This window comes from Tachypleus tridentatus, chromosome 12 (genome assembly GCF_004210375.1).
Source record: "Tachypleus tridentatus isolate NWPU-2018 chromosome 12, ASM421037v1, whole genome shotgun sequence".
NCBI classification, from domain to species: Eukaryota; Metazoa; Arthropoda; class Merostomata; order Xiphosura; family Limulidae; genus Tachypleus; species Tachypleus tridentatus.
Genome location: NC_134836.1, coordinates 89102773 through 89125511, shown reverse-complemented (window position 1 = coordinate 89125511; position 22739 = coordinate 89102773). Strand labels below are relative to the sequence as shown.

General features: G+C 34.2%; 1 protein-coding gene across 1 annotated transcript in view; it reads right to left on the bottom strand.

The window, feature by feature from the left end:
• LOC143233942 (diuretic hormone receptor-like) overlaps positions 1-22739 on the bottom strand; it is an 81089-nt gene that overhangs the window by 34365 nt on the left and 23985 nt on the right. Inside the window, exons 3-6 of the mRNA XM_076470868.1 lie at positions 17107-17187; positions 8377-8525; positions 4163-4288; positions 3271-3368 (exon numbers count right to left, since the gene is read on the bottom strand). Coding sequence (XP_076326983.1) covers positions 3271-3368; positions 4163-4288; positions 8377-8497 — 345 coding nt within the window. The 5' untranslated portion in view covers positions 8498-8525; positions 17107-17187. The remainder of the gene's footprint in view (positions 1-3270; positions 3369-4162; positions 4289-8376; positions 8526-17106; positions 17188-22739) is intronic.

Below are 22739 nucleotides of genomic sequence, written 5' to 3'. Positions count from 1 at the left end.
ACAATCCTAAAACTGTCTTTCCTTTGTCAAATCTGTCCAGCAGACCTCGTGTTTTCACTGCTACATCTGATTTTTCATTTCCTAATTCAGACAAAGAATCAACAATGTTATTGTAGTAACATTAGCACATGTAATTGCAGACAGGCGGCACAACCAGCGTGTTGGACACAGTGGGCGGATGTATTTAACTGGACCATTGTGGCTGTCTGACGATACAATATTTGTAAAGATTGACTTGTATTTGCCTGACCTCTGAAGCAAGACATCAAGTTCATGTACCCACTGGATAGAATCTCGAACACATTCACAAGCTTCAACTGCATGTTGCATTACTAAATTAGCCTTGTGTGCTCCGCAGTGAAAAAACAAAGCTGGCGATTCCTTCTCTTTTATTTTTGCCTGGCATCCACTGTACGCACCACTCATGTTAGCGGCTTCATCATAAGTTTGTGCTCTTAATCCTGACAGTGGTAAATTGAGTCTAGTCAGTACATCAAGTATAGTCGAGGATATTGTTTCACCAGTTGTATTGGAAATACTGTATAAACCAAGAAATGTCTCATGGACGTCAAGGTTCTCATCTACGTATCGTACACATATTGCTTCCTGTTCGGCACCTGTAACATCTTGAGTACCATCAACCATTAATGCAAAGATTTTACTTTGCTGCACTTCATGTGCTATGTTCCTCAGTATTTGATGGCTGAACATCTCCATTATTTCATCCTGAGCCTGGGGTGATGTGAATGTGGTTTACTTTGACAAGTAGGCCATCAACTCAGAATCTTCCTCTTCCAGGAGCTTCATTAACTGCAGGAAGTTCCCCTCCGTATTAGTATGTCCATGTAATGCTAAACCTTGACGCAGTAAGAAACGTAAACTTCTTAATATTTTGGCTAGACTTCTTTTGCATTCTTTCTACTGCTTCTTTTTTCCATCACGTAGCTGGACAGTCATTGGAGTTACATCATGTGAACCTTGGTGTTCGTTGAATTTCTGTTTTGCCTTTTTCCAGTTGCAAAAACCGGTAAATATGAAGGTATACTCCACTGGTCTCTCCAATTTCCCTGTAAAAAGGCCTCTATTTTCCGCCTTGGCACAATGAAAGCATATGACTTTTTGAGTCTGATTGTCGAAGTGCAGCCATGGGAACTCATCAAACCACTTGCTCTGGAAGTTAATATTTTGAGAGTTTGCTTTCTCTCGTGGTATTAGTTGTGCTTCTGGATGATATGGCTTTTTACACTGTATCTGTGCAGTGTCAGATTTTTCGTTACTGCACAAATTTGTTTCAGAACTATCTGGTGGTTCGTGATGTACAATAGTTGAAAAAGCATTTTTAGACTCAACTTCTGATGAACATGGTATTTCCTCTGTATGGAAAATTTCTATTCCTTTGCTTGAGGTTGTTGGGTTATCTGCATCTGCATTGTCACTTGTAGTACTAGTAACTGGCTTCTAGAACTGTCTAATATCGGAAAGTTTCAGACGCTTGCTTGTCATAATTGGAATCTGTTTCCCAGATGACTCAACAGGCTAAAATACAGTCTTTACTGAAACACTCTAACGTACAACGAACTAAGATAGAACAGAATGGAAGTAGAACTGAACCGTACAATGTATTTAAGTCGAACGCGTGAACCTCACAGTGACTGCCGAGCCGACTGACCGCCTGGACATCGCTGGGACAATAATGTGTGCTAGTTACGACAAGATTAATTGCAAGTTTCTCGAAAAATACTTAAACAATCACAAATATACTATATTCCTGTTAAAGCTCATCAAAACGCAAACACGTTGTGATATAATGTCTATAAGCACGTCTATTAAATAAAAACACCTAAACAAAAACTAGCAATACAATTCGAGTAGAGGCTTCAGGCCGTTGAAATCGCTCCTTTTGTGTTCTAATTATACAAGAAAATACAATATTTTTACTATCTATGATAAGAGAACATATTGTTCTTTTACCATAAAGCACCTGCACTTTATTAGAGGGCGGTGATAATCTGAAATTTCATGAATTAATGAAGGCCACAAACACAGGTCTAATGAGCCCTGTTGTAAATTAGAGGTTCAGACTAAAGGGAGCGGAGGGGGGTGATGTAGGGCGCGTCTGGATCTGAACCTGTCGTTAACTGTACACTAAACGTACACTGTGGTCAGCGACTTCGGCAGCTAAGGAGAGTAAGGCGTTCGACAATAAAACCGGCTATACATGCATAAGAACAAATGGCGTAGGAAAACCGCACAATATACACATAAGATTGATGCAGCTCCAAGCTCCAAATGGCCTGCCAGATCTAGATCACAGGAGTTTACGCTTGGGAGTAATATTTTCGAATTTCATGCTCTGTTCAATCTGTTGTGATGAAAATTTTACTTAATCTTACACTACATACAAGACGTAGGTAGATTCTGTGAGAGTACTTGCAAGCCTTGCATGTATACTTAGGCCTACTGACTGATACTTACGAACTATCGCTTAGATCGAAAAGCTTAGAAGCACGCCTATATTGAAGATGTACATTTCGGCTACTGAAAAAGCCTACATCTAGGCCTAATTATGTAATTCGATTGGTAAAAACTCGATAATCACAAGAACAAACACACAATTTGTAGGTCTGTGATGCAATAAACGAATTCAAGAGACCAAACTGTAGGGAGATGATTGTATGCACCATACTCCCCATCTAAAATGAAGAGGGGATGTATCCCCCATTCCCCCAGAATCTACGTCCCTGATATACAGAACTGATAATTTTTAAATGATATGATTTAATTTCATTAAAATGTTAAAACAAGGCTTTCGTTCTATTATAAATATTTACCTTCCTATTGGAACTATGAGAAAAAAATCAGTCGAAGATTATTTCATTAATTTAAAATAATAAATATGTGCAGTCATTATTATTCACTATGATAATAACATTCATAAGGTTTCCATTTTAGTGAACGCTCTTGAAAAAGCTGTAAAGCGAAACTTTGAATATCTAATTAAATTAAAACAACATCCTGGTGTTATAAGATCATTTATTTCTAGTATTAATTCACTAAATGTTTGTTTGAGCAAATAACAAAAAATAAACTGTCCTATAACTAATATCAGTACATTAAGGTAAGCTATGTATTCATAGACAAATTATTATTTAACAAATAGCCATTTTTATAACAAATGTAAGTATATTACTACAGATATTTATTATTTAGATAATATCCAAATATACATCGTTTTATAACAAAACATTTGTTATTTTTTTTACAACGTACTTGTATGTATTCCTCGTCAATTAAGAGCGGCTGGCAACGAGAATAATCTGCTCGAGAAGTCCACGTGCTGTTTTCAAGACATAATCGGGTAGCGTTCTCTGAAATTTTACATAAAAACAACATTATGTGTGTTAAATGTAAAGCTCGATAATAGGCGAATACCGACATTCAAAGGAATTAACGTTTGATTGCTACTACTATAGCAACAACTTGTTGTCCTAGTTAATACTTTCGCAATTCCAAGATTAGGTTTCGCAATATAATTTATTTTCCATAACGCAAGTAATTGTATGGAGACTTATTTGAAAAAACCACAACAACAACTGAGTACTTAGAATGATTTTGTAAGAGGAATATAATATTATTTCATAATTTCTACGGTTGACAATAAGTGCAATGTTAAAAGGATACATGTCTGAAGTTGAGTCCTAACTACTAAAGGGTGCATTTATATAGAACTTATATCGTTAGAACAATATCTTAGTTTTAAATAAATAAATAAATTTGATATAAGTACATATATTGGAAGTGGTAGAACATAATACGAATGATTTAGAATTCTAATGTGTGAACAAGCCCACGGATGATCCACAACTGCTATCAAGTTTACTTATGACAATAATTTAAGAATCCGCAGGAGATAATAGAACAAAATTGTCTGGAGACGCAGAAGTAAAAAAGAAAGGTGTAAATTACAACAAAATTGTGGGTCATGAATTGATAAATTAAGTTCTAAAATGATACAAATTGTATGTGTTATGCACTTGAAACCTACTATATGAACAAAATTCAGCAAAAATAGCAGCATTTTGTGAAAAAGATTGAAATACGTAACACCTATAGTTAATTATATATCTACAGTCAAAATGAATGTAACGTATAATGTACTCACGATATTTATCATAAGCAACTCCGTTCAATTCTTCAAAACAGGCTATTTCAGCAATTTCACCACCAAGTGTTGGCGGCCAGCAGGAAATTCCATCCCACACTGCATTGCAGTAAAATGAGAGATTTCCTGTTAAGTAACAGAATAAATTTCTTCCATGAAGTATAATTCATACCTGGAAATTACGTCGTGAAATTACTACGTAAATAATATTTTTGTAGCACGTGAAAATCTACATATATGTAAAGTTTACAAGTCAGCCGATGTTACACTTGAGATTTAGGTTATCTTATCCGTGTAATATCTACAGTTAATGAATTGTGTTTATACTTCAACTTCCTCAATTGTCATAAGGCTAGTTGAGAGAGTATGGGATACATAATTACTTATTTCATTTCAGTTGCTATAATGAACGATATATATAAGACGGACATTGTTTAAGATATCAAATTATAACATACTTTAGTTATTATTGTACAAGGTACCTATTTTTCATGTTGATCCAAACAGACACGTGGCTGACTTATCTTTCTTGGAACAAGAATCATTGATATTCCTTCGCACAGGTATATGTATAAAAAATGTCAATGAATTTTTAGTTTAAAATATAATTCATTAATGGAAACAAAGTACTTTCTACAGTATGCAAACGAATCGTTACAACAGCGTACACAAAATATCTATCTCACAGTTAAATATTTAACTACTGTTTCGCATATGAGAAGCTTTTAACTTCAGTATTTCACATCTATAAATACTTAACATTTTAAAAGCACCTAAGTTATCACACCAGCTCTAACATACCCCTTAACTGTCTCGCTGCATATTTAGTTCTCCCACATCTTACCTGTTTTATTTCTTTTATTTTAGGATTAATGGTCGTTCAGTGAGTGTTATAATAAAAGCAGCAATATCTGAGAATTTTAAACTAATTAATTTAATTGTTCTAAAAAACTTTGTAGGGTCTTCCAATTCTTCATGGTTTCAATTTCACAAAGCCCTATTAAGTAGTGCTAAATTAAATATACAGTCGAATATATACAAAATGGTGTAACATGTAAAAAAAAAAAGCATAAGTTACTGTGATTAAATCATGTTGGTCATCTTTTGAAAGCGCAGGAAAGTAAATTTTAGGCCTAACCACGACACCGTTTTGTGTGTTTGGCATCATTATAAAACGATTTATTTATTTTTTTTTAAATGGTTCATAGTTTTATTCCTGATATCATTGTGTGTGACGTAAAATTTGTAAGTTCTTTAGCATATTCTCACGGCAATTACAAAGCCTTTTCGAAAACTGAGACTATTTCAGGGGAGTCAGTTTTAAAATAACTTTTTACCACACAATCAACCCATATTTGTTTAAAAATCACCGCAATAACTTTAAATCGTTCCAAATAGTGATCAATTCCCTTTCATTGTCAACCAGCTAAGTAATGTAAATGTTCCAGTGCTTGACTTTCTTTTCACAAACGTAACATGAGAGAAAGTTTTTGTTAGAGACTTTTCTTTCAATGGTTATTGAAATAAAGATAAGAATGTGAAGATATGTGATAACACTGAAAATAAAATTTTCAGCGTATTTTATTTCATTTAAGTTTCAGAAAGGTTATCAAAAATAAGCCATCAATACACACCAAACCTGAAGTGTCATTTTTAAAAATCGCTGTATTTATTTATAAACTTAAACAAAACCAAGTACGCGTGAACGTGACATTATTTCACTTTTCTTGTCAAAATAGTTTAAATGGTTCCACTATACAAGGCGGCATCAAAACTATCTTATCTATTTTAAAATTTAATAATTAACTAACTAAAGAAGTACAAGCATGCAGTTTTCAACATCTTGTAGCCAAACTCAAACAGTTATTTTATTGATACGTCAACAGACGTTGCGTGTGCATTATTAGTGACTCTCAGTACGTCGAACCGATATTTGACTTCAATCCACATTCACTGCAGTTGCAGTAGCGATTGCATCCGTTATTCTGGTTTTAAGCGCCAGATGTTTGCTATAGAGGTGTGATATATGATATCGCTACCATGACCCCATACGTTTTTGCTGTACTGGTGTCCACTTCATCTTTAGAGAGTGCATATTTAAATAGTGAAGAGATCTACAGATCAGTTTATTTCCCGCAAACGGAACTTCACCAGTTGAACCAGATTCCTCACGTCCATCATTGTCGCTCACCAAGAATTGTCAGTAGAACAATTATTCACAAGATTCATGTTGAACCAAAAAAATGTCTGAGACAAATCTATAATGTTGTTTTATGAATACGATTTTATCATTTATTTTGGCTTAATGTCTAGGCCTCAGCTCGAGTCACAGCACACGAGGGAAACTCATGTAGATTCTAATCAAAAACAGCATAATCCTCATATAAAATAGTGATCGGCCCTCTACCCATTTTGGATTCAGTAATAACCTTTCCCACAGCTAAATCGTTTCCCAACAATAATGATACGCCTTTAATTAGAATAAGTCTTAGTTCAACCTCAACTGATCCTGTATGGGTATGGGATTAACAGCGTCATTTGTCAAAGACGCAAAACCAAGAAACACAAAAGGTCTAAATTCCTCCCTATCTACATCAGCCTTTTGTCAGTGGCCAAATAAACAGCATCGGAAGATATAGTGAAACCATGTCCACATGTGGGCACGAACGCACTGGATGTGGGCTCATTTTCTTTTTTCTTTTTCAAAACCAACAATTGGACATAACACGACCAGGTTTTTTACAGAAATAGCAAAGAGTCTTTGAAGAATTTAATGAAGTTTTATCCTGACTGTCTGAAGATTTCGAACTAGAGAAGCTGGGTTTTTTAGAAGAATCCTCAACTTTAGTAGATTGGACAGTTACAGGTTTTTATTGAGTTGGCAGGAATTTCTTTTTACGAAAAGTAGTTTCAAGTGTAACCGTCGAAAAGAGCAATTGCTTCCTGTAGTGTTTCCACTTTCTTTTCATCCAAACAAGCTTTTAAGCTTTTTAGGTCGTCATTTGCACGACGTCTAAATTCCTGAATTGTACATAATTGTCTTAGTTTATCAAAACTGTTTCCAATATGCATATAATTACAACATTATCAAAATAAACCTCTTTTTTTTTGGGGGGGGGGTAAATTACGTATAAGTTTGGCTATCTTCCTTGTGATAACCTCGAAACGTTTGGCAGTAAGACTCAGGTACTAACTTGTATGCTTTAATAATATTTGCTTTATCATGAACCATACAATCTTTACCAATCACAACACTGTAATAATAATGTCCATTTTTCTGTGGACAGTTCCATCGTTTAGACAACCTTCTTAAAATGTTGGAAATATTTATCTACTTCACTTTCATTAAATGGTGGTACTTTAATAAACACTTTAATATATTTATTGAGTTTCAAAGTTATCATTTTTTTACCTTGTTTGTCGAAGTGAAGTCTAATTTCCAATTCTTTCGGCTTAATTTTTTCTTGCTTGTACCGTACTTTCTAGTACAAAGGCTCTGCTGTAAGTCTGTAATTTTCAAAGCATACCATTTCTCCCTCTTTGTTATCCATAATCCATCGAGTGTACGAGGACATTGTTTTTCAATGCCAGTATATAAAACGGAAATTCTAAGTCTCTGATTTGAATATTTCTTTATGATCTGAGTACATGCGAAACAACATCAAAATGTAGTTCTGATACGTTCAAATAATATGACTTGGCTATGTTTATCACATGATTTGCCATTTGCATGTTTCAAATCGTTTTAATATGACTTACTCTGTATAACGAATATATCGTGATAAAAACAAATGATTTCGATAATTATTAAGTCGTTCTTGTTTCATTTACAAACAAATTTGCAAATGTTTTAGAATTTCTGCACAAAGCTACATAAAGTGCTATTTAAGCCCTTTACTCTAACATTCACAATCCAAGGACGTTAACTAATAGACCAAGCAAGTCCCCATTCAAAACAATAATGTTTAATTTCAGAGACTGGGAATAGTCTAAGTACTATCGTAGTAAGCATTGATATCTATAATGCTAGTTGTTTGAGGTTTTGTGTATTTTATGTTGTAATAGGTACATAATAATGTTGCTAATAGAGGGTACTATAGACTACCATAAACATTATTATCGCTTGTGAACATTTCTCTTCAAAATCACAAAAACATATCTTGGGACAAAGAAGCATCAATATTACAAATATTAAGAAAAAATATAATTTCTACCTGTTTTCTGGATTAGAATGTCGCTGAGGTAGCATTCCAGTTCGGGTGTAAGGTCGGTAATATCTTCGACGATTGCATGCACAGTTTGATTAGACGTCGTGTTATTGATGTTCAAACCCATCTTTATACTGTAAAATGTGTGGTATAGCCTAAAGAAAAGCCTAAAATCATTTAATGTTTGGCAAATATAGTGTTTTGTTGCTGTTTTTTATAAATTTAAACTATTTGAAATTATTCAGTTAATAAAGTGATAAAGAGTGGCAGCAGGAAGCAATATAAGTTAGTACATATACTTTTAGAGGCGTTGCTAAGTAACAATATAATACGTTTTCCCCAATTCAAAATGTAGCACTAAAGCAGTTACTTTTTATTATAACTCATTAGTTTGTAAAATTATAAAATAGATTTACAAATCAAATTTTTAAAATAGCTGCGTGTGTACTCGCTCTAAGATAATGAGTAATGCTTTTTTGTTGTTTTTTTAATTTCGCACGAAGCTACTCGCTGACTATCTATGCTAGCTGTTCCTAATTTAGCAGTGTAGAATTAGAGAGAAAGCACCCACTGGCAACTCTTGAGCTATTCTTTTACCAACGAATAGTGGGATTGATCGTACCATTATAACGCCCCCAGGGTTGAAAGTGCGAGTATGTTTGGTGCGACCGAGATTCGAACCTGCGACTGTTTAATTACGACTCGAACGCCTTAACGTACTAGGCTATACTGGGCCTTATGAGTAATGCATAAAATGTTTCAGAAATTCATTATTTAATGTGAGGTAAAGCTAACCCTGTGCATTTCACTTAACTATTAATGCAAGTTCGAAAACAAAATCGAAAATATTTATAACGCTGTACAACGTCATGTAACATGATGTTTTTCAGGTCCGAAATTGTCTTAATTTCCACACAATTTCAAGTGTTGTGACTTTTGCATATCCTATTTTTAAATTATAATAATAATTCATACTTACCTTGATAAAACGATATACCTGTAATTGCAGATTCACGTCGTTTATGTAAGCAGAAAAACGTATTGTTGTTCATTACAGTACCATAACGTTATTTTGTATATTGTCTCCTGTTTCAGTTTTGAAATTTCGAAACACAAGCCCCCCAGTGGCTCAGCGGTATGTCTGCGGACTTACAAAGCTAAAAATCGGGTTTCGATACCTTTGGTGAGCAGAGCACAGATAGCTCATTGTGTAGCTTTGTACTTAATTCAAAATAACATCGAAACACAAATTATCTGTGTGTCGTTCCTTCTAATTTTGTACTTGAGATTCAGTTAATAAACATCTTCCCGCAGTTTTAAGTTGATACTTTTGTTGAAAGCATGAACACAAGCCCGCGATGCGGATTATTTTATGTGTTAAATGGACCTCCTAGGGAAGGTTCTGCCTGTACAGTTTACGGCTTCTCTGGGGTCCAAGTACACATCCATATGAGAGGAATCTAGTAACTGAGTGGTATCTGGAACACTGAAACACACCACTTGGCCACATATTGGTGTAACTTTGAAGTAACTCCCTCGAGATGAATCACCTTATCCTTTCAGGTTGGAGCCATCTGTGTGTTACTATCGGACATCTTCAATACATCTTATGGGCATTATTTCCAATGCTGAAGCTTGGGTATGGTGCCCAGAAAACGCTAGCATTATTACTCTGTCCAACTTTGACAATGTAGCACGTCTCCTTGTTAGAATGCAAGGTGCTGGGTTAGTGGGTAATAAATTAATTTTATTTTCAATTGAGATCCAAAATAACAAAAAACATTAATTAGGTAAATACATTATATAGAAGACTGGTATTATACAAACACCATATTAAAAATTTTCCTGTACCTCATTTCATTATATTTCACTCACTATTTAAAAATCCCTAGAGTGCAGGTGTTTTCCTTTTTCATGTAAAACAATGCAAATGATTTGTGGACTTTCCAAAGTTATAAAAGAAATTACTAACTATGGAAAAGTTTATTGAACCTCAAGATCACAAGATAGCAAACACCTCTTAAAATTGAAGTTCATTGGGGACAACGTTTGAGGTTATTCCTTACTATAAATTATATTACTCGTAAGAAGGTATCACTGAGTCAAAAAATTTTACATATTAATCCTATCAGAGCTTTTTACGGTCGGGAAACCTCCTCTAATAAGGATTACAACTTACTAAAAGTTTGACTTTTACATTTACATCACTACATCAACCTTTCAGTGTCGCGGCAAGTTATCTGAATTTTAATGTTAGGCCATATATATTTATAATATTCTCCTATTTCAAAGTCCAAGACATATAACTAGTTCTTTGACATGTGTTCATAATGGTGGCAAAGAACATAACAGAATGAGAATCAATTTGTTCCTCATTGTCTTAACTGCTCCCACCTTTTTATATCTTCGTTCTTTCCATAAATGGATGAAGCAGTTAAAGACTATATATCAATACCTCATATCCTGAGGCGAGAAAATTGGAAATAGCTCGTCCAAAACAGATTTATGCTGTTACACTCTGTATTGCCACAGTGATAGCGCATTCAGATCTTTACATCCAAGTCTTTCTATAATTGGGTTAAAGGTATTCCACCCTCCATGGAAACCACGTAGACAAATATATATTCAATCCAATTTTAGTTCCTACTATTAAGAATAGTGACCAATCAGGTTCTACTACATCAGCCCAAATGAACAGCATTCTTATTAGAAATCACTTTGAGCTCAGAGAGTAGAATCTACGAAAGTTAATGATATACTACAAATAAAAGAAACAAAGTGATTGTTAGTTTAAAATAAAGCTTCTTCTTCTAGATCTCTCACAAGTTCCAGGCGAAGAATACCACACTGATAAAGTGAAACTGTGAAGGGTTTTAAAAATATAAATGACATTAAGATGTCAATTGATTCTTACTATCCCATACAGTTTTATGCAATAAATTTTCCTAAAACCTATTGATAATGTCAACATTCAACAGTTTTATTGTCCTGGAAAGACAGTTTTTATGATGGATAGTTTGGTAAATATACAGCCTTAATGAAGAGCCATTATGTATACTTCATATCTGTGCCACTCATTACATTACTGGAGGCTGTTGTCATCCATGTACTCAGTAGTTGCACAGTTCCACTTTGTTTTCTTTACTTCTCACTGGGAGAGAATATCAATCAGGTAGACTTTGATTATGTTATTGAACAGTTCTTAATTTCCTTCTGCATTCTGGCATGCATTAGTATACACAGTCCTCTCTAAGATGTTACTGATACTGATGAGAAGATTTGATTTGTGGAGCATTCACTTTCAGATCATACATTTTTTCTTCATTATTAGAGCATCTATTTTCTCTCAAGTCAGAGTTTTACTGTAATAGATTTATCCATTTGTTTCCCTTCTATCCCATCTTGTTGTTTCTTGAAAGCAGAGATCATTCTGAGGGAAACTGGTAGCAGTCAATACCATCCAATTCATTTTTTGCAATGGAAGTTGGAGAAGGATAGCAGGTCATCCTTTCAAGAACATCAGTACCTTTCACTTACGCGACTTAAAATGTCAATGAGGGAAACCTTCCTTAAGAGGAACCATCTAAGTTCGATTGCTTCTGATTTTCCTTTACCAATTTTAATTGAGATCATTCTGAGTTAAAGTGTCATCAACATAGCCCTGATGCTTCATGCAGGAACTTGAAGAACCTCTGCGCAAACAACATCTACAATAATGAGTTTTAAGTATTCTATCAGTCATCGAACAAAAGATATATATGTTGAGTACCAGCGCCAAATAACCCTCACAAGAGATGTGGATTATTTCAAATGGTTTTAAATTTTCATCTTGAGAAATTAGTTTTATTAACTTTTGTACCCAAAAGAATCTGCAACCTGAGCCAGAGCTGTATTGAGATGGAGTAGAAATTTCCAGTATTGCTTAGACTAAATTTCTGGAACTTGTCCTAGATCATAAGTTGACCTTCATTCTTTACTTAAAGCAGCTGAAGATAAAATGGTCAAAGGGTACTTAACGTATTCCCTGTCCTTTCTTCTAGTTATTAAGAAATAATATTCCATGTTACATATTTTGTGCCTTTGTTTGATCTAAGCTTCACTGTGTGTCTTGACATATATTTCTTCCATCGCTTCAGAGTTAAGGATGTTAAACCACATCCACCATCAGGAGCTTAGGCTTTACACTGAACTTTCCGCATCTCTCCACTTCTAAGGTTTGTACACTGAGTACTTTGGACCATCACTGCATATTCGTCGTCAACAACTCTTTTTGTAGTATGCAGCGAAGCTTCAATACCTTCCTCGGTATCTAACCTGTTATTACAATGTTTTTCTCTGGTCCATAATGTTTTTTTTCTAGTAGACAGTTTTCTGTTCTTACCTGTGACCTTCATCTACAGGCACTATTAGGCATAAGAAGTTCCTCTATGCAACATACTATGTAGAGTACAAGCTTCAGTTTATGTTTTTTGTTTTTAATTTCGCGCAAAGATACTCGAGGGCTATCTGCGCTAGCCGTTTCTAATTTAGCAGTGTAAGACTAAAGGGAAGGCAGCTAGTCGTCACCACCCACCACCAACTCTTGGGCTACTCTTTTACCAACGAATAGTGGGATTGACCTAACATTATAACGCCCCCACGGCTAAAAAGGCAAGCATGTTTGGTGCGATGGGGATGTGAACTCGCGACCATGCCGGGCCAAAACCGTGAGAAATAACAACTCAACCATATAAACTGAAGCGAAGGCCCGGCATGGCCATGTGGGTTAAGGCGTGCGACTCGTAATCTGAGAGTCGCGGGTTCGAATCCCCGGCGCACCAAAATTGCTCGCCCTTTCAGCCGTGGGGGCGTTATAACGTAACGGTCAATCCCACTATTTATTGGTAAAAGAGTAGCCCAAAATTGGCGGTGGGTGGTGATGAATAGCTGCCTTCCCTTTTGTCTTACACTGCCAAATTAGAGACTGCTAGCGCAGATAGTCCTTGAGTAGCTTTGCACGAGATTCAAACAAAACAAACAAACTCACGATCTTTAATATTTGATAAAGAAATTTAAATGTTAATTATCGTCATTTAGAATAGAAGTAAAAGAAGCAATAAAAACAACAGGAAAAATCCTAGTTTGAAGCAAATCATGGTTGCAAGAGTGTACTTCAAGAAGTTCTTTCAAAATACTTAAGTTATCATTGCTGGTATTAAACTTATTGGAAAAGATAAATAAACCTGAAGACGAAAGACTATCACGACACGGACAGATACACATTTTAACTTAGTTAAATTCTGTGACAACATTCCGCAGAGATTATAGGAAGGTACAAGGAACCGTAAAGGATATTACCTGTAGGAACTCCTAATATTACTCGACGTCTAAGTTCTAGGGAGGCTTTGAAAAAAGAGCATTAAAGACTATAAAAGATTTAATATCACCTACCTTAAAAAAAGAATGGTGTAGAACCAGTGATTTTCGGTGTTAAATTAATAATAACTTCTGATCAAAATTAAACTAAAGATATATAAATCAAAATAAGAAGTAAAATTAATTGATTACGCCTATTCGATACAACAAAAATTTGTTCTAACTATTAATGTCATAAATCAATAGAAACAAAATAATAACCTGTATTGATAAATATCAGAAAAGGCATAATAAGAAGCAATATGACCAATTAAAACAGTGCAATGTTGATTGCTTCACCCATATCATTCCTGTTTCGGACATCACTACGTGTCAGTTAACTGTAAAATTAATAGATGTATTTTATATTATTACCTAAAATCATCTGTAAAGATAGAAACTTGTTTTTACAGCATCGTCATCACAGAGTAAGTTAGGTAGCTAACTATATAGGTAACTAAAGTGAGGAAAATTCGTTTGTTTATTTGTTCAGTTTAACATCTTATGTGCACAATGGGTTAAATATTCAAGCTAGAGATATCAACGATTCAGTCTTAGCCAGCCCCAGTTTTGAACTGCTTATCAGAAAAACTGGAACCCACTCACGAAGTGACTACGAGTACTTTTAAGTGTGTAGTGGGAGTGACTCTTAATCTTATATCGCTCCCACAGATGAAAATACGAAACGCATACCTGGTAGCATTACCTCTCTTTTCTAAGATACTTGATTCTCCAGCCAGATGCGATATACATAAGGCCAGAGCCAGACAGATAAATTACGATTTTCTCCTCGTAATTTGTAGTGTATATGGACTTGTTGTTCTTCGTTTGCATTATATTTTTTCATGTAGATATCTGACAGTTACGGTGGCTAGAATATAAACCTCAAGTATAATTTGTACTTACTAATCCAACAGTATCGTTATTTTATAATTTTTATACCATCCTACAACTGGTTGCAGACAGTTTCCATATTCACTCTTATATACAGTTTTTAAATTACTCTTTCATTTCATAGCCGTTATAATGTGACGGTCTATCTCACTATTCGTTGGTAAAAGAGTAGACCAAGAGTTGGCGGTGGGTGGTGATGACTAGCTGCCTTCCCTCTAGTCTTACACTGCCAAATTAGGGACGGCTAGAGCAGATAGCCTTCGTGTAGCTTTGCGCGATATTCAAAACAAACCAAACTCTCTCACATTAATTAATTTTATCATTTTTTTCTCTGCGTAGCTTGAAGAGTTTTTTCTTTCTGTCTGCTTGATATGTGTGTGTAATTTTAGTGTATCACCTAGAGAAGGGTGAAAAGTACCTTATCCTAAAGTAGAAAAGGTTTATTTATAACATGCGTATAAGTTACGATGTGTGGAACTTGAAGAAGATAAAGCTTAAATAGCGAAGGTTATATAGAAACCTTGACAATTGCTCATATCTTAAGTTGTTGTTTAAGATGTGACTCAGACGTAAATTGTTGTTTTAACATATGGCTCACATCCGAGTATATGTTTTTAAAATTTATTTTATTTATTTATCAATGCTATAAAGTCTTCCGGCCCAGCATGGCCAGGTGGTAAGGGCGCTTTACTTGCAACCTGAGGGTCGCGGGTTCGAAAACCTGTCACACAAAACATGCTTGCCCTTTCAGCCGTATGAGTGTTATAATGTTCGGTCAATCGCAGTATTCGTTGGTAAAAGAGTAGCCCAAAAATTGGCAGTGGATGGTAATGATGACTGGCTGCTTTCCCTCTGGTCTTACACTGGAAAATTAGCGACGGCTAGCGCAGATAACCTTCATGCATCTTTGCGTGAAATTCAAAACAAACCAAATAAAGTCATCCGAAAGTTCATATTTTATCATCTATAACTCAGATCTCAAAGAAAGTATGTAGCACAAACTTACGCACTTTATTTACGATTGTGGAGATGATTAGCTGCCTTGCTTCTAGTCTTTCATTGATAAATTGGGAAAGGTTAGCGTAGATAGATTTTCGTGTAGCTTTGTGCGAAATTTAAATCAAATTTAAAGGAGTTTGACACATGTAAATTTCACGGACTAGTTTTTAGATATTAACATGAGAAATATATTTAATATCAACATGGTCAAAGCTGAAAACGAAGGAATTTGGAAAGATGGACACAAACGTTTTCTTAAGGTATGCTATCATCCTTCTTTTTAAACAAAGTAAAAAACAATAATCTGAGCGTTTCCGGAACATAGAATTTTCTTTTTCTGGGATAAATTGGGTGATTGTTTTCTTTAGAATATAGAACGGTCTTGTTCACATGACAGCCTTTAATAACGATGTCCGCTAATCATTTCGAAACTTTATATTGATAAAACCCTTAAGCTCATGAAGGATTTTTCTCTTTGATTTGTCATTGTTCGACTGAAATCTAAAAAAAAAACATATTGATAGAACATCCACCTCTGAGAAGCTAGTTCAGTTACCCGCAATTATTTCTTTTTTCATGTAGTAGTTTCTAGACATTTTATCTTATAGTAATAACAAAACCAAAAAATAAAATATAAATCGATAAAGAAGAACAGACGCTGCGGAAGTGAAATAAAATAATTTTCGAGTAAACAAATTTCTACTCTTGTTTGTTTATAAGTTCCAAACTACATAATTAATTAACTGTGCTCTGCTCATCGCAGGAAATTAACTCTGAATTTTAGCTTCTTAATCCCTCAAGTGTATTGTTAATTTACCACTATGCTGGAAGTTTTAAGAACTCGGTCTGTGTGCGGGAGAAAAATGGTTTATTTGTCATCAATCTACTTTATTTCCGAATACCAAAATTTTATTTTTAGCATAAGGTTACTGGATTACTTTATTTGAGGAACTGGTTGCCTAACTGTTAGTGTTTTCGGTCCGTGAATCTGTGGGTTCATGGTTCGCGGCCCGTTGCTGCCAAAATGCGCTCCACACTTTAAGGCCACGGATGACTATAAAAGTGGCATTCGAATCTCACCATTCGGTCAGACAAGAGCAGACCAAGAGCTGAAGTTTGATGCTATTGACTAACTGCTTTACCTCTAATTTATCGGAGCATCAGCTGTGCACAGATAGCTCTTTGTGTAGCTTTGAGTGAAACTTCTTAAAAAAATTACATGTGTGGGAAGTTTGCATTAAACAACATTCTTTTATATCTTATATAAACATTAGATTCTAACACAACTTATGTTTAAAATCTATCTCCTATAACAACACGTAGAATAAAACCTGTTTTTCGTTATACTATTAGTCAATCGCTTCATCTGTTTTTACTTCCACGAAAGAAACAGCACCCGCGATCATACAAATATACAGACAGTTTAAAGAAACAAACTTAAAACGATACCTCTGCTTATCGAGAACTGTTGCGAAGCCAAATTCAAACTGACAGCTTTTAAGACTCACCTCAGAATCCAATCTACAAAACCTGTTTAAAAAATAAGATAAATGTATACTACATAATAAATAAATGTTGAAATAAACTTAAAGTATTTGCCATTATTCGTATATGACAAAACTATTAATCTTATATTCTCAACGATGCAAAATTTTATATGATTAGAAAAATATATAAATTGGATTAATCAAACTTGTTTGATTATTATGTAGGCTAGATGGAATAAGAAGTTCTAAGAAACTACAGCAGGTATAAAACACCTTTTATGATGAAATGTAACTAAAATCACGAAACGTTCAGGTATTTACGAAACCCAGTGTTAAAATTAGTCGAGTGCGTTCCAAAAACTTATAGTTTTTACATATTTTTCTGTTATATAATAAAATATATGACAAAATAACAAAATTTTAGGGGGGGCTTTTTCTCCACCCACTGTATCATTAGAACTAAAATTGATAGCAGGAAGAGACTTTCGAAATAAGGGAACAAATAACATTTTCACATCATACGATAAAATATAAATTCAGGGTGGCTTAATTGTGAGGAATAACATCAATTATCATAGGTAAGGCGTTTAATGCGTCGGATGTTTGTTAATTAAAAGCATATTTCTCATAAAATATTTAATATCAAAACAAGATGTGAAACGTCAAAGTTATACTTCCCACAAATACAGTCAAGTTAAATAGAAAACACTGACGGTAACTTGAAAATTAAATGTTTTCATACTTTTAGAACAAGCCGAAGAAAATAAAATGATAAGACTAGAGTACATAAATATAAGTTTTAACAGTGTAGGAGTATTTTAATCTAAGACAGCTTTATTTTTCTAACAGGGTAGCTGACATTTGGAACAGATTGCCTTCAGATGTGTATATAGGTTAATTTAAGGGATTTTAAAGGAAAGCTTGATAAATATTTGAATATAGTTTGTTTAAATTAATTTAGTGAATAGAACTGCCAAGATGACCAAAGGTATCTCGTTATGTCATATTACTCTTTTTGTTGCGAATGCCCTCGTGTCATGAACCATCAATCCAATTCACAGCCAGAGCATAATAACCGAATAACGAAAATGGATGTCACTATTGTGAACTTACAGAGTGTGTTTAGACCTCGAACTTTCTACCGCCTGGCAGGCTAACTACTGGAAACTCTCATCTGTAATTTATTTGGGAAATTTTAATCATAACCTCAAAGTAAAAGCAACTTTTGTTTAAAAAAAACAACATAAATATTCATACCCACGAACGAAAAATATTCGTTTTCTAGAGTCGTTAAAGCTCCTCATATTGCTACTGAAAAAGTATTTACAATTTTAGAAATCGGAAGACTAGTACAGTATTGTGCAAAAACGTTGGGACAAGAGACTATTTTGTCATTCTTTCCATTGTATGGGTCTAGTTCTTCTATGCTATCACAGAATGTAAATTTGAACACTATGTTAATGCTTTACTTATCCCTGTTGACAACTGAATGAGAAGAAAAAGAGTATTTATCATTCTTTAGAATTCCCATATACTTGTACGAAGAAAGGATTCTATTTGAATAAACATACTGATCAAATGTAGGGTCTGAAATAACTAGTATAGTACCCCAGGCACTGTCTTAACTATACAGAAAGAAACGAGCAAGAATATATCATATAGTACCGGTATATGCTAGAAGAAGTCAATTTAATAGTACTCCACAGTACTTTGATAAAAACAGTTTAACATTATATATCAAGTTTTACTACCATGTCAAGCACAAAAAATCTAGATTATTGTCAATATAGCAGAGAGTTTACATAAAACCTTTATGTGATTCTGTTCGGAGTCTCCGACAAATCACTGCAGACTTGAATGCTTCCCAAATACTGTCAAGTGCATCCTCAATCGTGAGACTGAGTCAGTTAAATTTGAAAATAGGAAAGGAAGAGGCAGAACACCTAAACTCAATGATACTGACGTGAAGTATCTTCGTTTATGCAGCACACAAATTAGAAGGAACACTGCCACTGATCTAATCTTAAGCGTGAAATAAATGACCATGTAGCAAATAACAGAAAAGTGTCCAGATCTACGGTATCAAAAAAAGTCCACGAGAATAGAATATTTGGTCATATAGCAGTTACAAAACATTTAATTCGATCTCCAAATATTGTCAGGAGATTGGAATTTATTAAAAATTACAAAATCCTAACTGTCGATCATTAGAAAAAGGTATTATGGACGGATGAGTCCAAGTTCGAAATATTTGGTTCAAAGAGCAGGCTGTACGTCCAGCAGAAGAAAGGTGATGCTCAGTCCCTAGCGTCTACCATGAAGCATGGGGGAGGCAGTGTGATGATTTGGATATGTTTTTCTACTGATGCAAAATACATGGAATAATGGACAGCACAAGTACCATCAAATACTGATCCGCCATGGTACACCCAGTGGTTTGCGTATTATTGGTAAAGGACTTCTCCACCGAGAAGATAACGACCTCAAACACTCGTCCAACCTATGCAGAAACTTAGCTAAGAAAGAAGCTGCTGGAGTCAATCAAATGATGCTGTGGTCCTCACAGAGTCCCGATCTCAACCCAAATGAGCAGATCTGAGATTTGATAGATGAAAAACTTGACAAATCAAAATGAAAAGTTACTTCCAAAGAAACTTTATAGGAATGTATTACAAACATTTAGAGTAAAATTGCAAAGAACACTTTGATTAAATATGTTGCAATATGACTGTCTGCAGTTATTAAAGCAAAAAGGGGACAAATAAAATATTAACTCTTTGCTGAACTCAAGCACTTCCACTGAGTCTCTGTTGCACTAAATACGTAGATTGGTGAAATTTTGATGTTTCATCTGTGATTTACCTTCTATTGTCCTTTAAAAGTTGCCTGAAATTTAATTTTTGACTTTGTCCTAACACTTTTGCACAGGACTGAATAAAGACAAGCGAAATAAAATTCTCTATTGTTTCCGCATTAAAATGTTTTCTATTTGAATTTAGTAGAATTACAAATAATGTTGTACTGGTAGTTAGTAGTTTCGTGCAATTTTATCATATTTCATTAGGTGCTCTTTAAGACTTTTTAGAACGGATATGTTCTTGAGTTAGATTCCCCCCGCTGGGTTCAGCAGATGGTCCGATTTGGCTTTGCTGCAAGAAAACACACACATTGATCGCAACGTTTTTCATGTTGGCTTTAAACTTGGATATATATATACTGATTTATGTAACTTGCATTTGAATGTTACGTCAGTCTGTCTTTAGAATAGACACCTTAATAATATTTTAGTACCCCATACTTGAAATGGTTGAAAAATATATTAACAGTTAAAAATAGCTTTAATAAAAAAATGCACCACAGAATACAACGTCTTGCCACTATTAGTATAACAATAATATAGACCTACTTATGGCTTCGTAAGTTTGATGCTGAAACGAATATAAAACTTTCCCTTTTCATTTTATTTATTAAAGGCTTTTTTAAAATAGCTTTGCTATCTTACGTTAATTAAATTCATAAGTACATAAATCTCATCGTGACTTTATTTATCTTTAAAATGTTGCCAGATATGCTAAAAAAAAACCCGACCAGCTTCGTAACATCTGCTCAATCTCGCCTGATGTGAAGACTATTATAATTCATACATTCTACGTTGAAACTACTCAATTTCAATTTTCTCAAAAAAAGAAAAGAAATTCAACCTCTTTCTGATAAAATTAATAAATAAAACTGCTCGAAATGAAAATTTTATTCACTTTTTGAATATTTCAAACGAAATGGCACACTAACCTCACCAGTTTATTTTGTTCAGAAAACTTTTAGTGATGTTTTTACTACCAGTTTGAAAGTTGTTACTTTCATCAAAGAATATTCTAACTAATTTATTATTTCATTCGACCTTTTCTTTTAAACTACCAATAACTTGAGCTGCAGTAAACAAATATTTTATAATCCTTGTTTTCATAATATTCATAATGATCTGAAATCCAGCCCATGCTCGATGTGGTTTTCTTTTCCTGACATCTTCTGTTTCAAAATCATTAATGACGTTTTAATCTTTCCTTTAACAATAACAAAAGCTTTCCAGTTGCCCAATACATCAGATGAGAACACAATCGATGTGATTTTAAATTCTGTTTTTAGCTGTTTATACTATTTCTGTGTAAACCTCTTATAAACCTCATTACCTAAATGTTTAACGTTTGAAGGCTAAACCTCAGCGTATAGCCAGTCACAATCGACCACCCCCGCACTATAGTGTATCCTAACCACACATTTCATAGCTGATTGAAATAAATAAATTTGGAGAAATAAAACTTCACCAACAAAGAGGCAGAAAAATACATTCGGCTCAATCAAACGTCGGTAAATTCTATTGTGAGCCAATAAAAATTACGATCGTTCATGAAGTGGATTCGTAGAGTATTAGATTAATTGTTGGTAAAAATCAGTTAGATTGACAACTTCCAATTATTGAGAATCCGTTGCGTTTTGGTAACACTACGTTCTGACAATGGTTTTTATGACATGTTGCTTAGTAACAAAAGTATAACATTATATTGTTGCCAGTCTACGTACTAAAGGTATAAAATGAAATATATAAACATAAAAATGGAAAAAATGTATTTGTTGATTTCTTAATTTAGAGTATCTGTTGATAAAAGAAGTTTATTTTTGCCAAAACATTTGGTGTTATACCATAAAACCGCTTAATTCAGAAACAATTTAAGTTTAAAATTGATAAATATTTTTACTTTCATGACACATTTTATGAACTTGGCTTTAGGCAAGGTGATACAACACCACGTTTTGACTTTAGGCTTATTATACAAACACTCACTACACTTACAATGTTTCACGACACCCTCTCCTCACAGCCTTCTTGTAAGTAAAATGCTAATGGGCAAACAGTAATCGAACTATTCTATCTGAATAAATGCATTTTGACTTTTATGACTTACCCTATTTCGAGAATTCAAGCGTGATGTAAAACACACACACACACTGTCTTTTATATATATACCTCTAGCATAATTTAGGTTATATGAAATCTACCAAATCAATAAAGAACAATAACAAAAAATTGCCTCCAGTCGCACAGAAGCATGTCTGCGGATTTAAAACGCTAGAAACCGGGTTTTGATATCGATGAAGGACAGAGCACAGACAACACATTGTGTAGATTTGTGCTTAATTACAAACAAAACAAATAAATTTTGTTTTAATAATAACTCATTTAATTGCAGTTCTAGGAAGGTAATATGTCTTTTATAATGTGTAAATTGCGGTAAATATTTTATTGGTGAAAAAGATAATTTAAGACCAGGAATAACTTTATATGAATTCCATATTAAATGTACCGAAAAAGCCCACTATATACCAGTAAACCTTTTTAATGAATGTATTTAGATAAAATAAATTATAAAAGAACAATATTTTCGTACTTTCTGTTTTGGGGAACATTTGGTTTGGTTTGAATTTCGCGCAAAGCTACTCGAGGGCTATCTGTGCTGGCCGTCTCTAATTTAGCAGTGTAAGACTAGAGAGAAGGTACTAGTCATCACCACCCACCACCAATTCTTGGGTTACTCATTT